Here is an 11,650-nt window from a genome sequence, read left to right as displayed (position 1 = left end):
AACCCAACATGCATAAAAAATGGATGAAGAAGTCCCAGTATTACAGGGACAGTCACAAGCCATTCAGATAGACTTGTGGACAGTTATCCAAGGAATTATCCTAGAGGTAAGAAAGAGAAAGTAGAATCCATGACAAAGCTTTGTGGTTGTTGTAAGGTACATTTTTCACTTGCATTGGCTGGCAGTTCCCTTTGCAACCAGTCTTTCAGCTCAGCTATGTTTTTGTTTGTTTGTTTGTTTTGTTTTGTTTTTTGCTTGTGTTTTTCTGCATTTTGCACTTTAAAAAAAACTTCATGCCTAATGGTATTCACACAACAGAAACTGTTTCAACAGATGAAAAGATATAAAAGGCACCCAAGGTAACAGATCCAAGAACAGGACTCTATATCTTTAACTGCTAAGATTTAATATCATAATAAAGGCCCAGGCCAGGAATAGAAAATGTCCTTCCCCAAACTGTTGCCACGAAGTTGGAAGCATAGCATTGTCCAAAATGTCTTCCCTTCAGTGGAAGTAAGGGGTCAAGCCCACCCCTTGAAAAACAGCCCCCCTACCACAACTGAATTCAACAATAAAGAGGTTTGTCCAAATACTTTTGTCTATGTAGTGTAATTGCACTTTCTCACATACTTTCCCTAATGACATCCAGTTAAATCATTGTTTCACTTGCACTTGAAGTTGTAAGTGTCTTGACCCACCACCATTTTCTCACTAGCATAGGCTGGTACCATGTATGAGCACCTCTCAGCAGAGATGAGAAGCAACTGAGATGGCTCACTCCTTCTTCCATCATCAGCTCCAGAAAAAATGACTTTTATTCTTTTTAGATTAACTAAATGAGGCACATTTTAATTAACTCAAAGCAAGAGGGCATGTTATTGAGCAAACCTGAGACACTATTTTAAGACACAATTGTGTTCATTCAGTTTTTACTAAACAGCAGGAAAATATAATCCCAGTATTCGAGATTATTCAAATATCCTATGTATCATTTCAGCACTTCAGAACATGCCTTGTCCTACACAACCATTGTAGGATTGCTGATCAATTATTATATTATATCCATCACATCAAAGGTTGACCACAGTGAGTGAGACAGATCCCACCATACTTAAAAGGCTGCTATCAGCCACATGTATCAGTCTCTACATCCGAATGCACCACACAAACCATATCCAGGAGATAACATTTCACACTAATTCAATCATAGCTGCCTTCAGTCTAATGCCATCGAGACTCTGAATGCCTCCATTAAACAGCAGTCACTTATGACAAAGTCAATACCAGGCTGCTATTGGATAAGGAAGTGGTAAAATATCATTTTTTCATTCAATCTCTTTCTTTTTGGAAGAAGATGAGCATGACGGAGAAGGAGAAAAGGTGGGCAGAATGACTAACAGGTAGGGGAGTGGAAAAAAGGGATGCAGTACAGATACAGGAGAGGAAAAGGAGGTGGGAGTAGCTTGGGAGGGAGAAAATGAGTGTGGATGGGGAAAGGATGGAAGGAAATAGGAAGAAGGAATAAAGGAGAAAGACAAGAAGGGCAGAAAGAGAGAAAAGAGATAGATGGAGAGAAGATTTACACACACATGCAATAAAAGCTGAGCAGAACAGGAAACCACTTCATGTATGTTGTTTCAGGGTCGCCAGGCAGACTGATGACTCACATCCAAGAAAATGGAAGAGATGGTTAAAAGGAGGAGGAACGGAGTTAGAAGAAAAGGAAAGGCAGGACTGTGGGGGATAACAAGTAAGAAGAGTGCAAAGAGATGGCTGGAAAGCAGGTTAAAATAAACCTGAGCAGAACAGGAAACCACGTCTTTTATGCTTTTCCAGGGTCGCCAGGCAGTCTGACAACTCATGTCCAAGGAGATGGAGAAGATTCTTTTCACTCACTCACGCTCACACACAGACGCCATGGTAGAGTTCAGCCTAGTCCACAGACCACCTACCGCACTGCAGCTATATATAAGGCTGCTTTTGAAAAAATGTCATAACAATCATAACACCCTGTGATAGTTTAACTTTTTTTTCTTTTTTGTATATGGCTCAAAATTCTCAACTCCTAATTTTATAATCAAAGAATACTTTAATTTATTGGCAAATATGCTTTTTGCTTAGCTTTATATTTCCTTATAAACATTTTGATTTGGTATCAGTCTTCTAATCAAAAAGTATATCTCCCAAAAATATGAGCTTTTTCTGTAAAATTGTATGGAGCATAAAACATCAGTGGAAAGAGTGGTGCCTGAATACACAAATCCTAAATTTATTTAGAAACCCATAGCCATATCTCTAAGGGGCTTTAATGTGAAAACATGAATAAGACTACAACACAAAAAATGTCAAGCCAGCTCTGGCTCCCTTCAGGAGGGTCACATCATTTCTCCTTCACTGATTAATGATTTCGTCTAAAGCGCAAAGCATTACATCAACCCATAAACGTATATAGTAAATGAAATAAAGTATAAATAAAGTATATAAAGTGTATTTCAGTGCTGGTTATATGGCCCCAAATCAGTACACCTATTGTCTTTTACTTAACAATATGTCTTCTGAATAAAATCCATAATCAATTCAATAGATAGATAGATAGATCGATAGACTTATTTTGCTCATACCTTTTTTGAATTATTAACATAATGTTCAAGGCAGCACATCATTTGATGCTGTGTTATATAGATATCTAGAGTTATGTGTTGTGGGTCATTGATCTTTCTGTCTTCCTGTCTACAATAGACTGTCTACCCTTGATAATTTATGTGTGGTACTAAATTTACTCAGTGCAGAGGGTTACAAAGTGGCCACTGACACACAAAGACATCCCACAGAAACAGAAAGAAGCACTTGAAAGCATCTTTCCTTAGAAGTGCATCTCTATGAAGGGGCAGCTTCTCACTCTTTGCACTGAATGAGGCCAAGGTTCACTTCTGTCCAGCACGGGTAATGAACTCGTAGCAAGGCTGGTAGCTCAGTTAGATGGCAGCCTTGTGCTGAGTAACACCTGAAACCCTCCAAATTTGGAACATAGACTGAAGACAAAAAACTGCAAGGTGTTTTTACTCAGCATAGGTTTGACAGCAAGTACAGCCAGTTCTACAGACAGTGGCAAGTCCCAGCTGTTCACTCGTGTTTGTTTCACCCAAGATGCATGCTAATATCAAGTGTAAACAGGCTCTGATTGTTTTGATATGTGACTGCTGATGATGGGGAATGTAAACAGCACACTGGAGAAATTTCTGGACACCACCTCTCTTTGTCCTACTGGAGTCTTGTGTTCTGTCAGCATAGGACATGGTCCTCCTGTTAAGTGCAATGATTTGGTCTTAACTCTTATCCCTGCTCTCTTTCCTCTCTTCCTGGGTCAGTGACACTACTTGTGGTTCATTCAGTGTGGCTTGGTGGTTGGAAGATGTTGAGATGAGATGAGCAGAGATCACTGCACTTAATCCAATTCCTGTGCTTCCTTTGTCAGTTTTGATGATTTCAGAATTGATTTTAAGGTATACATCTTATTATCTCACAGTACTCCAATGTAACAAACAAAACAGCAAACAATGACGTGAATGTTATTTTCAAAATTCTAAGCATATCATAAGCATTCCGCTCATCCCAGTGTAAATACATGAAAAGAAAGTGGCATTTCTCTCCAGCAGCTGACACACAAGCGTTTACATACACACACACACACACACACACACTAATGCTCACACATGCACACAATTAGGTTATGTGCTAAGTGATCTATCTGAGGGGAGGGATAAGGGAAACGGAGAAAGAAATACCAGGGAGAAAGGCTGCAGAACATGTCAAAAAGGTTTGTATTGATTTTCAAATTTATAACCAGTGAAGGAAGGGAGTGAGTGAGTGAGAGAGTGAGTGAGTGAGTGAGTGAGTGAGTGAGTGAGTGAGTGAGTGAGTGAGTGAGAGAGACAGACAGGCAGATAGACAGACAGACAGAGTGCTCCACCTTCCTGTTACCCATCACCATCATCAGCATCAGCATTAAATCACTTGTATCATCATCGCCACTGTATAGATTACAGGCATCCATAGGAGATCAAGATTATGTCTGTACACTTTGATGTGAACCGTGTGACCACTTTGCGGATGTTAAGAGGAACCCAAATAAAGAATAAACTTCAATAAATGTCTTCTTTTCACTAGATGGGTGGAGGTGGTTCAGTCATCACTGCTGAGGCCAGCTGTCTCAATGAAGCTTCATGAAGCCAATATGTAATTATAATTATTACCAGCTGTTGTGACCAGTTGTTGCTGTTCTTTTCTTACCAGTGCTGCTGCTGCTGTTTTATGATAATTATTGTTGTCTTCACATTAATTCAAATTGCCATTGTTAAATAAAACAAAAGGTAACATACAACTCTTTTGGTATGACACCATTACTGTACTGACGTCTTCACAGAGATCAAGCTATGAAATATTTTTAAACTAAATAACACCTTTCAAACAAGTCAAGTAAGCAATAGAAAGTGCTTTACAAATGACAGCTAAAAAAGGAGACTAATGCACAACATTTAGAGAATAAAATAACCAAAAATAATAGTAATAATGACGACCAACAAATGTTGATGAAACAAAATATTATTGAATAGATAGAGCGAACATGAGGTGTATTGCTGCTTTACTAATGTTGTGTTTTTACACAGCCGTTGTAATGAATTAGACATTTGAGGCTGGGCATATTTATTTCATTTTACATACACTGAATTTTGATTTTAAGGATTCCATACACTAGTCTGAGAAGAGGGCATTAACTGCTTCAGTCCCTGTCACTTGTTGCATCATTACAGACTTATGGGCCAGCCACACATATGTGAATGCCAGCAAATCACCACGGATGGCCAGCGCAGGATGTGACACACATGGAAATCAGTGTGCTGGTTTGTAGTCCGTTTGAGGAGTTAACGACACACACCTTGCTTCCCCTAATTTCATGTACAGTATGTGTGAATGTGGCCTGACTCAGTTGTGCTGTTGTGACTTTGTGGTGTGTCCTACAATAGCAAGCATTTTTCTAAATTCCATTATGCTCATAGCAAGTTATTCACAATGAATACAGTGACAATGCCCTCTAAATAGGAAACAGACTTAGAAAAAGAGCTGAACAAATAAAAGAAAAGTGAAATGAATTGTGTAAAGACATTGCCCTTTAGGAGGTAACACTAGGCTATGTTCACAGCAGGCAACAGGATGAAATTAATAACATTAACATTGGCTGTGCTCCTTGTAATGCACCAATATATCAGCATCAGAGGGTTATCAACTAAGAACTGAAAAAATGGAAGCCTCAAATCAGCAAAGTTTGTCGTTCAAGGTTCAAGGTTTGTGTTGCATGTATTGCAGTCAACGACGCCTGAGCTGTAATGTGCAAATCAAACGATAGGCGGCAGCAAAGGGGCCCAATAGTCAATCGTACAGACAGAAGAAGAAGAAGAAGGCTTAGCCAACATTGTTTTGGTCGACAGATTTTGCTGCACACTAAACGGAGAGAAAATTTTTCGATAGGGCTTTTATTGTTTGAAAAACAAGGTAGGTTCAACGGGATGAAATAGACAGAAGTCTGTAGCTGAAGGTTAAGCTGCTTACGCTGAAACATTTGTGTCTTTCGTATTCAGCCTGTAGATTCTGATTATTTTTTTGCACCTTTGATTATCGGTAAATAAATGTTTTGTAGCTCTGTTTCGAATAGAAAATCGTTTAGAATTAATCGAGTAATTGTTATTTGTTGTACACTTATCGATAGAAGATTCTATATATGCTTATTCCTTTTTTAACTGTAACATCTTAAACGCCAGTTCAACCAAATCATAGTGTGTTTATGTGGAAGAAAATGAATGACAGTAGATAACGATAAAAAGGTTCACAAGGCAGTAGTTGTCATTCTTATTTAAATGTTTAATTTGGTCTATTCTGACTTGTTTGTTAATCGTTGAATTTGGTGTGACCTTACCAGAGTGCAACTTCGGGACGAAAAGAAAATATCGTTTGGATTTCTTGTAGTTACAAGCAATTTATGACTGTCCAAATACACGGACAGAGCTGTATCAGAATAGTCAAATAAGTTAAAATAAGAACAGATAAGACAGGCCTTTATAGAAAAATGTACTACTGTATGTCCTGCTTCAAGCCATTTCCTACAGATAAGAGTTGTTTTATTTTGAAAGTTAAAACCAGACGTAGTAGTCTTTGCCCAGTCATGTTCAAGTTACAAGCCACAGTACACAGGAGGTTAATGTGAATGTTTCGAAGCAAATAATAGATAAGCGCTGTATGAACATGGAATTATCCCGTGTTAGTTAATAAGTAAAGCTACGCATTGAGAGTATAGTCTATATGTGCTTTTTAAATTGAAATCAAACTTGTGTGTCCATCACCGAAAGGTTACCGTGATGACGCAACAGCTGCTAATATGCCTCTTAAAGTGAAACTGAATTAGCTCAGTTTGAATAAATGTCAATAATTTAGTGATGTGAATGATTACAAGAGCAGAGGGATTCACATCGAAGCTGCAAATATTTCAATTTATTGTTTTTATACAGTTTGAAAGACTTAATTACAAGCACCTTGTTTTTGTGTATCAGACATACTTGACAGCTATTACCAGATCAACAGAGACTGATGAGAATTACCTAAGACGTTACCTGTGATCTGTGGGGTGCTCATAGAAATTTATGTGCACCCTCAAAATACTCAACATCCATTCAGAATAGAAATTCCAAGCTCACTGTTACCAACATGAAAGCATACTGTAAACTGTATGTATGTATGTATGTTCTAGATTGGTCACCATGACAACCAAGCGTGGACTGATAACTGATTCATTCAAGGTGGTGAAGAAAGCAAAGAAGCGGGAGAAACGAGAGAAGAAGTCTACTCCTCCTCCGCCACGGAAAGGTGAAGAGCAGCAAAGTATTTGTTTAGTGGTAATGTTTTAACTGACAGACTCAGGCAGCATTACAGATTCTGAAATAGGCTAAAAGATATATACCATATTCACATAGATTTGTCTTTCATGTATCAATTGGTATTATTTACAGCTAGCTTTTTGAAATGATACATATGGATAGGGTTAGGCACCATTAAGGGTGCCAGGTACTAGAAACCTAGGAGAAATACAAAAATTCTGAAATGTTCCTGCTGTATTGGTCCATCTGTCCTCTCAAACGACTTGATGGCAGGACGTTGCAAATATGTTGCATATTGAAATCGGCTGGCTTCAGGACACAAAGATCTCAGTATGAAGACTGAGACAAATGAGAATGAGACTCAGAATTATTGTTACTTATTATTATCACAATTGTCTTTTTTTATTTCTTCTGTTTTTTGCAGTTTACAGATAACTTTACATTTTATTTTAAACCTATTTTTTTGGTCAAGCAAAGTAAATGCTATTGTGTATTTCCTCAACATTTTAATGTGTTTTTTTAATATTATAATAATTATTATTATTATTATTTATTGTGCCATCAATATGAAAAAAAAACATAAAGTGATTGGAGCACCCTATTCAAGATGTCAAAGTATATGAAAAATCCATCCATTTTCTATACCGCTTATCCGTCAGGGTCGTGGGGGGGCTTGAGCCTATCCCAGCTGACTACAGGCGAGAGGCGGGGTACACCCTGGACTGGTCTCAGGGCTGACAAACAAAGACAGACATTCACACACACTCACACCTAGGGGCAATGCAGAGTAGCCAGTTAATTTAATGTGCAAGTTTTTGGGATTGTGGGAGGAAGCCGGAGTACCCGGAGAAAACCCACGCAGGTACAGGGAGAACATGCAGCAACAGACCTGAACTCGAACCTGGAACCCTCTTGCTGTAAGGCAACAGTGCTAACCACTGCACCACCGTGCCGCCTTATGTGGAAAAAGTCCATTTTACATAATAGATAAGACAGTGTTTACTTACTTGCTTACTTACTGGTTAGTAGAATTGTAGTTTTTTTCTGTATGTTTTTGAACATTAAAAAGAAAATATAATTTGGAATTTTAAATTTAATTTTGTTTGTGTTGATTTCAGTAGTATATTGTTAGTGTTAGACCAGTGTTAGATTTTTCTTGTGACTTACAGCACGTAGTTGATGTGACTTGAATTCTCTGTGAATCTTCTTATTTTAGCAGAGGTTGAAACTGAAACAGTCCAAGAGGAGGAGCTGCAGAAGCTCAGACAGTTTGATCTGGACTGGAGATTTGGGCCCTGCACAGGTAATGTTCCTACACATGTACGCACTGTAGAATATTTGGCTTTGGCCTACCAAAGATAGAAATTTTCAAATTTTTCTTTATCAAATGTATTAATATATACTACAGTTGATCCACCAAGCTTTTTTTGCTTCAAAGAGTATACAAGAGTAGATACTGATGATTCTTAAAGTGCCTTTTAAGAACAGAACTCAGATTATATTCTTCAGACAAAAAGAAAAAAATAGCCTTCTATAAGAACAACGTCAGCTTTTTCTGTTGTTTGTGACACAAGCTTCAGGGTAATTTTGTCATATGTCATTTAATAAATGTAGCATAAATGTCATGAACAACAGCACTGTTGGCCCGCCCCTGTGATTATTGACTTATGTGACTGGCATCGCAGTTTAGTTTTTGACTCTCTCAGCACAAGAGTTGTCTTTATAAATTGTACTTCACACCTTTCCTTGATCTCTTGATGTTCAAGGGACCTTGATGGAAAAGTGGTTAGCAAAAGACATAGGAAGCAACTATTCGACCGCACCTTAGTAGACACAGTCTCAAACAGTTGTTGTATCATCATCAAGATGATGCCTTCAGTGACAAACCGACTCTGCAGTATTCTGAAATCCTACAGAGCTGTTTAGCCATTTCTAACTCTTTGCTTTGGTTTTGCATCCACTACTTTACTGTTCGGCCTAGTCTTGCTGCTGTCGTTCACCTTGTATCCTGACCCAAAACCTGTAACTGCAGCTTTAATGATTTATTAAATAAAAGCACTAGTGTTTACTGTGTTTGACAGTGGTATCAGCTTATCACATCCATTCCCAGCTTGACTCCAGTGACTCAAAAAGATCAGCTCAGCTCAAGCTGTTCATGTTCATGTTTCACAAATCAATGGTTGATACCACAGACACAATATCCATGATTTTCTGCATTTTCTGTATTTTTTACTACTTTTGGATGTGCACTTCTTGAGAAAGGTAAATTTGAAATGGTTTTGATCACGTGAAACACTGAAAAATTTCATCAGCCCATCTCTCTCTTGTCAGGTATTAGCAGGCTGCAGAGGTGGGAGAGAGCAAAACTTCATGGTCTGGACCCACCTGAGGAGATCAGAGACCTGCTGTTGCAAACACACACTGATCCTGAGTACAACCTGAGGTAACACACATGTACACACGTACGCACCCACACACATACAAACATATGCAAAAACACACCCATATCACCTGATCAGCAGTATTTGAAACCACTATGTTAACAACGACTAAATTGGAGGAGTCAGACTATAGCAGCTTACAAACACATTTAGTGCATCTAGCACCATTTTGTCAAGTGTCTCCTTTCATCCTGCTTGTCTATAAGGCCGTTCAATAAGTAACTTAACTGCAGAAAGCTGACAATAACCCGGCATGTGAACTTATTTACTGACACTATTTTACCAGTCCCATTCTGTGCACATCATGGCTCGGATAATAATGTCACATTACAGTATAATTTTTCTGACTGTGCAGTTCATACAAAAATGTGACTAATTTCTTCCTGATATGACCACAAATATATTATTAACACGGCATTTTAATAACCACCTCAAAACTCAGTTAACTATGATAACTAGAAGATGAAAATGATATCAGTTACATTATTTACAATCAGTGAAGCACTGACTTCCTTTCAGAGGACATGTCTTACTTAAGCTGCGTTTGTCTCTCGGGAGATAATGTTAGTGGGCTAACAATTCTGAGACACACAACGGGTGCAGACCTTCATGAGCTTCAGTACAAGTCCATCAAAATTAAGACACATCACAAGTTGTTCTTAAAAAGATATCATTAAAATTTTAGAGAAACTAGGATCCATTAGATTCTAAATGACAACATCGGCACCTTTGGCTAAGTAAGCTAACTAAGCTAACTAAGCTGGCTAACGTTATAGCTCAGCTGAGGGGGACTTCACTAATGTTTACATCCCACCCTGTCACAAGCACGAGTCTCTCATCCATGAGTAGATGCATGTTTTCTTCTGTTGTGTTGACACAGAAAAAAAACATGTCCAACTCTTGCTAAGACTGAGACTTATACTGTAGCGTCATGCTTTCTTAATACCAATCAGGCTATGTCCATAGCTTGGAGTATCAGAAATTGTAAGTGAAGTGAGTTGGTACTGAATAAATGACATACTGTTCATACTCTTCTTTGTTCAGATAGATTTACAGTCATAGTTATTAATGATTTTGGTTTGCATTTAATTTAGGCAAAATCTGGAATGATACTCAGCCTTAACTCTTGAAGACACAGCTTTACATCAATAAAGACGGTCTTAATTTGTTGGTAATTGTTGTGTTTTTTGTCTTTCAGCCTATGGAGCGAATATCCTTTGTGAAGACACTGTCAGGTCATTTTGTCAGCCCAATTCACAAATGTTTTTCAGAGGGGTTTCCTTTCTTATGGAAGCCCCTTTCCAACAATGCAATGAAAAAATTTTCATTATAAGTCATTATAGTCAAAAGTCATTAGAATGAGAAACTTTCTTAAAATATCAATGTAGTATTTTCAAATTATGACTTGGTATCTCAAAATGAAAAAAATTGCATTACTTTGAAAAAGTTACTTACTTTTTAAACATGTTAGTCAGTATTTTGAGATGCTAACTCATTATTTTGAGATATTATTTCATTATTACAATAAAGTTTCTTATTATAATGACTTACAGGATTTTTCTTCCTCACATTGGCAGAAATGTGCATCCGTACATACTATCCTGAAACCCTGAAAAATTCGACAAAGAAAGAAAACAAGTTTAAAAGGGGAAATGTCTAAAGGGAGGAACCTCTCCAACAGACGACAGAGGAGGGATCCCTCTTTCAGGGTGGAAACAGAACATTCAGTTATGTGTGTGTCTTGTTTGTTGTACTGTGTCATCTCCTACACACTTTACACTTTTTTCTACACACACAGTTCTAAATAACATTTTTAATAAAAAAAATTCTACCAAAACACTGCCTTGTGATGTATAAATGAGGGAGCAGCGAATGCAGTAGTGACACTGTAGAGATTAAAAGGTGAAGAAGACAATAAACAACAAAGAGTTTCACATTCATGCAAGTTGCTTCCGGTGTCTCCCATGTGGTCTGCCCACTGACATACATTTGTCTCAGTATTTTTATGTCGGTTATTATGCTTCTGGGCTGTTTGTCCATACATACATACACTATATTGCCAAAAGTATTCACTCATCTTCCTTTACATGCATATCAACTTAAGTGACATCCCATTCTTAATCCATAGGGTTTAATATAAGGTCAGCCACCCTTTGCAGCTATAACAGCTTCAACTCTTCTGGGAAGGCTTTCCACAAGGTTTAGGAGTGTGTTTATGCTGGAATTCACTGAGCTCCCGAGAGCGGCCCATTCTTTCACAAATGTTTGTAGAAGCAGTCTGCA

At 37.9% G+C, this 11,650-nt stretch overlaps 1 protein-coding gene across 4 annotated transcripts; it reads left to right on the top strand.

The window, feature by feature from the left end:
• Window positions 1-5,397: 5,397 nt before the first annotated feature.
• On the top strand, window positions 5,398-11,303 carry pold4 (DNA polymerase delta 4, accessory subunit). Of its 4 annotated transcripts, none has more exons than XM_046400146.1 (6): window positions 5,450-5,550; window positions 5,637-5,676; window positions 6,800-6,915; window positions 8,146-8,229; window positions 9,258-9,369; window positions 10,566-11,303. In XM_046400146.1, exons 3-6 carry the CDS (start codon window positions 6,810-6,812, stop codon window positions 10,588-10,590), a joined length of 327 nt encoding a protein of 108 aa, XP_046256102.1. In that variant the 5' UTR covers window positions 5,450-5,550; window positions 5,637-5,676; window positions 6,800-6,809; the 3' UTR covers window positions 10,591-11,303. The 4 variants fall into 4 exon arrangements, with proteins under 4 accessions (XP_046256094.1, XP_046256079.1, XP_046256102.1 ...); XM_046400132.1 differs by having other exon boundaries at window positions 5,453-5,550; window positions 8,143-8,229; XM_046400138.1 differs by lacking the exon at window positions 5,637-5,676 and having other exon boundaries at window positions 5,398-5,550.
• Window positions 11,304-11,650: the final 347 nt, after the last annotated feature.

Source organism: Scatophagus argus, chromosome 2 (genome assembly GCF_020382885.2).
Source record: "Scatophagus argus isolate fScaArg1 chromosome 2, fScaArg1.pri, whole genome shotgun sequence".
NCBI lineage: Eukaryota > Metazoa > Chordata > Actinopteri > Scatophagidae > Scatophagus > Scatophagus argus.
The sequence above is the reverse complement of the archived record's forward strand: the minus strand, read 5'-3'. Positions and strand labels throughout refer to the sequence as shown.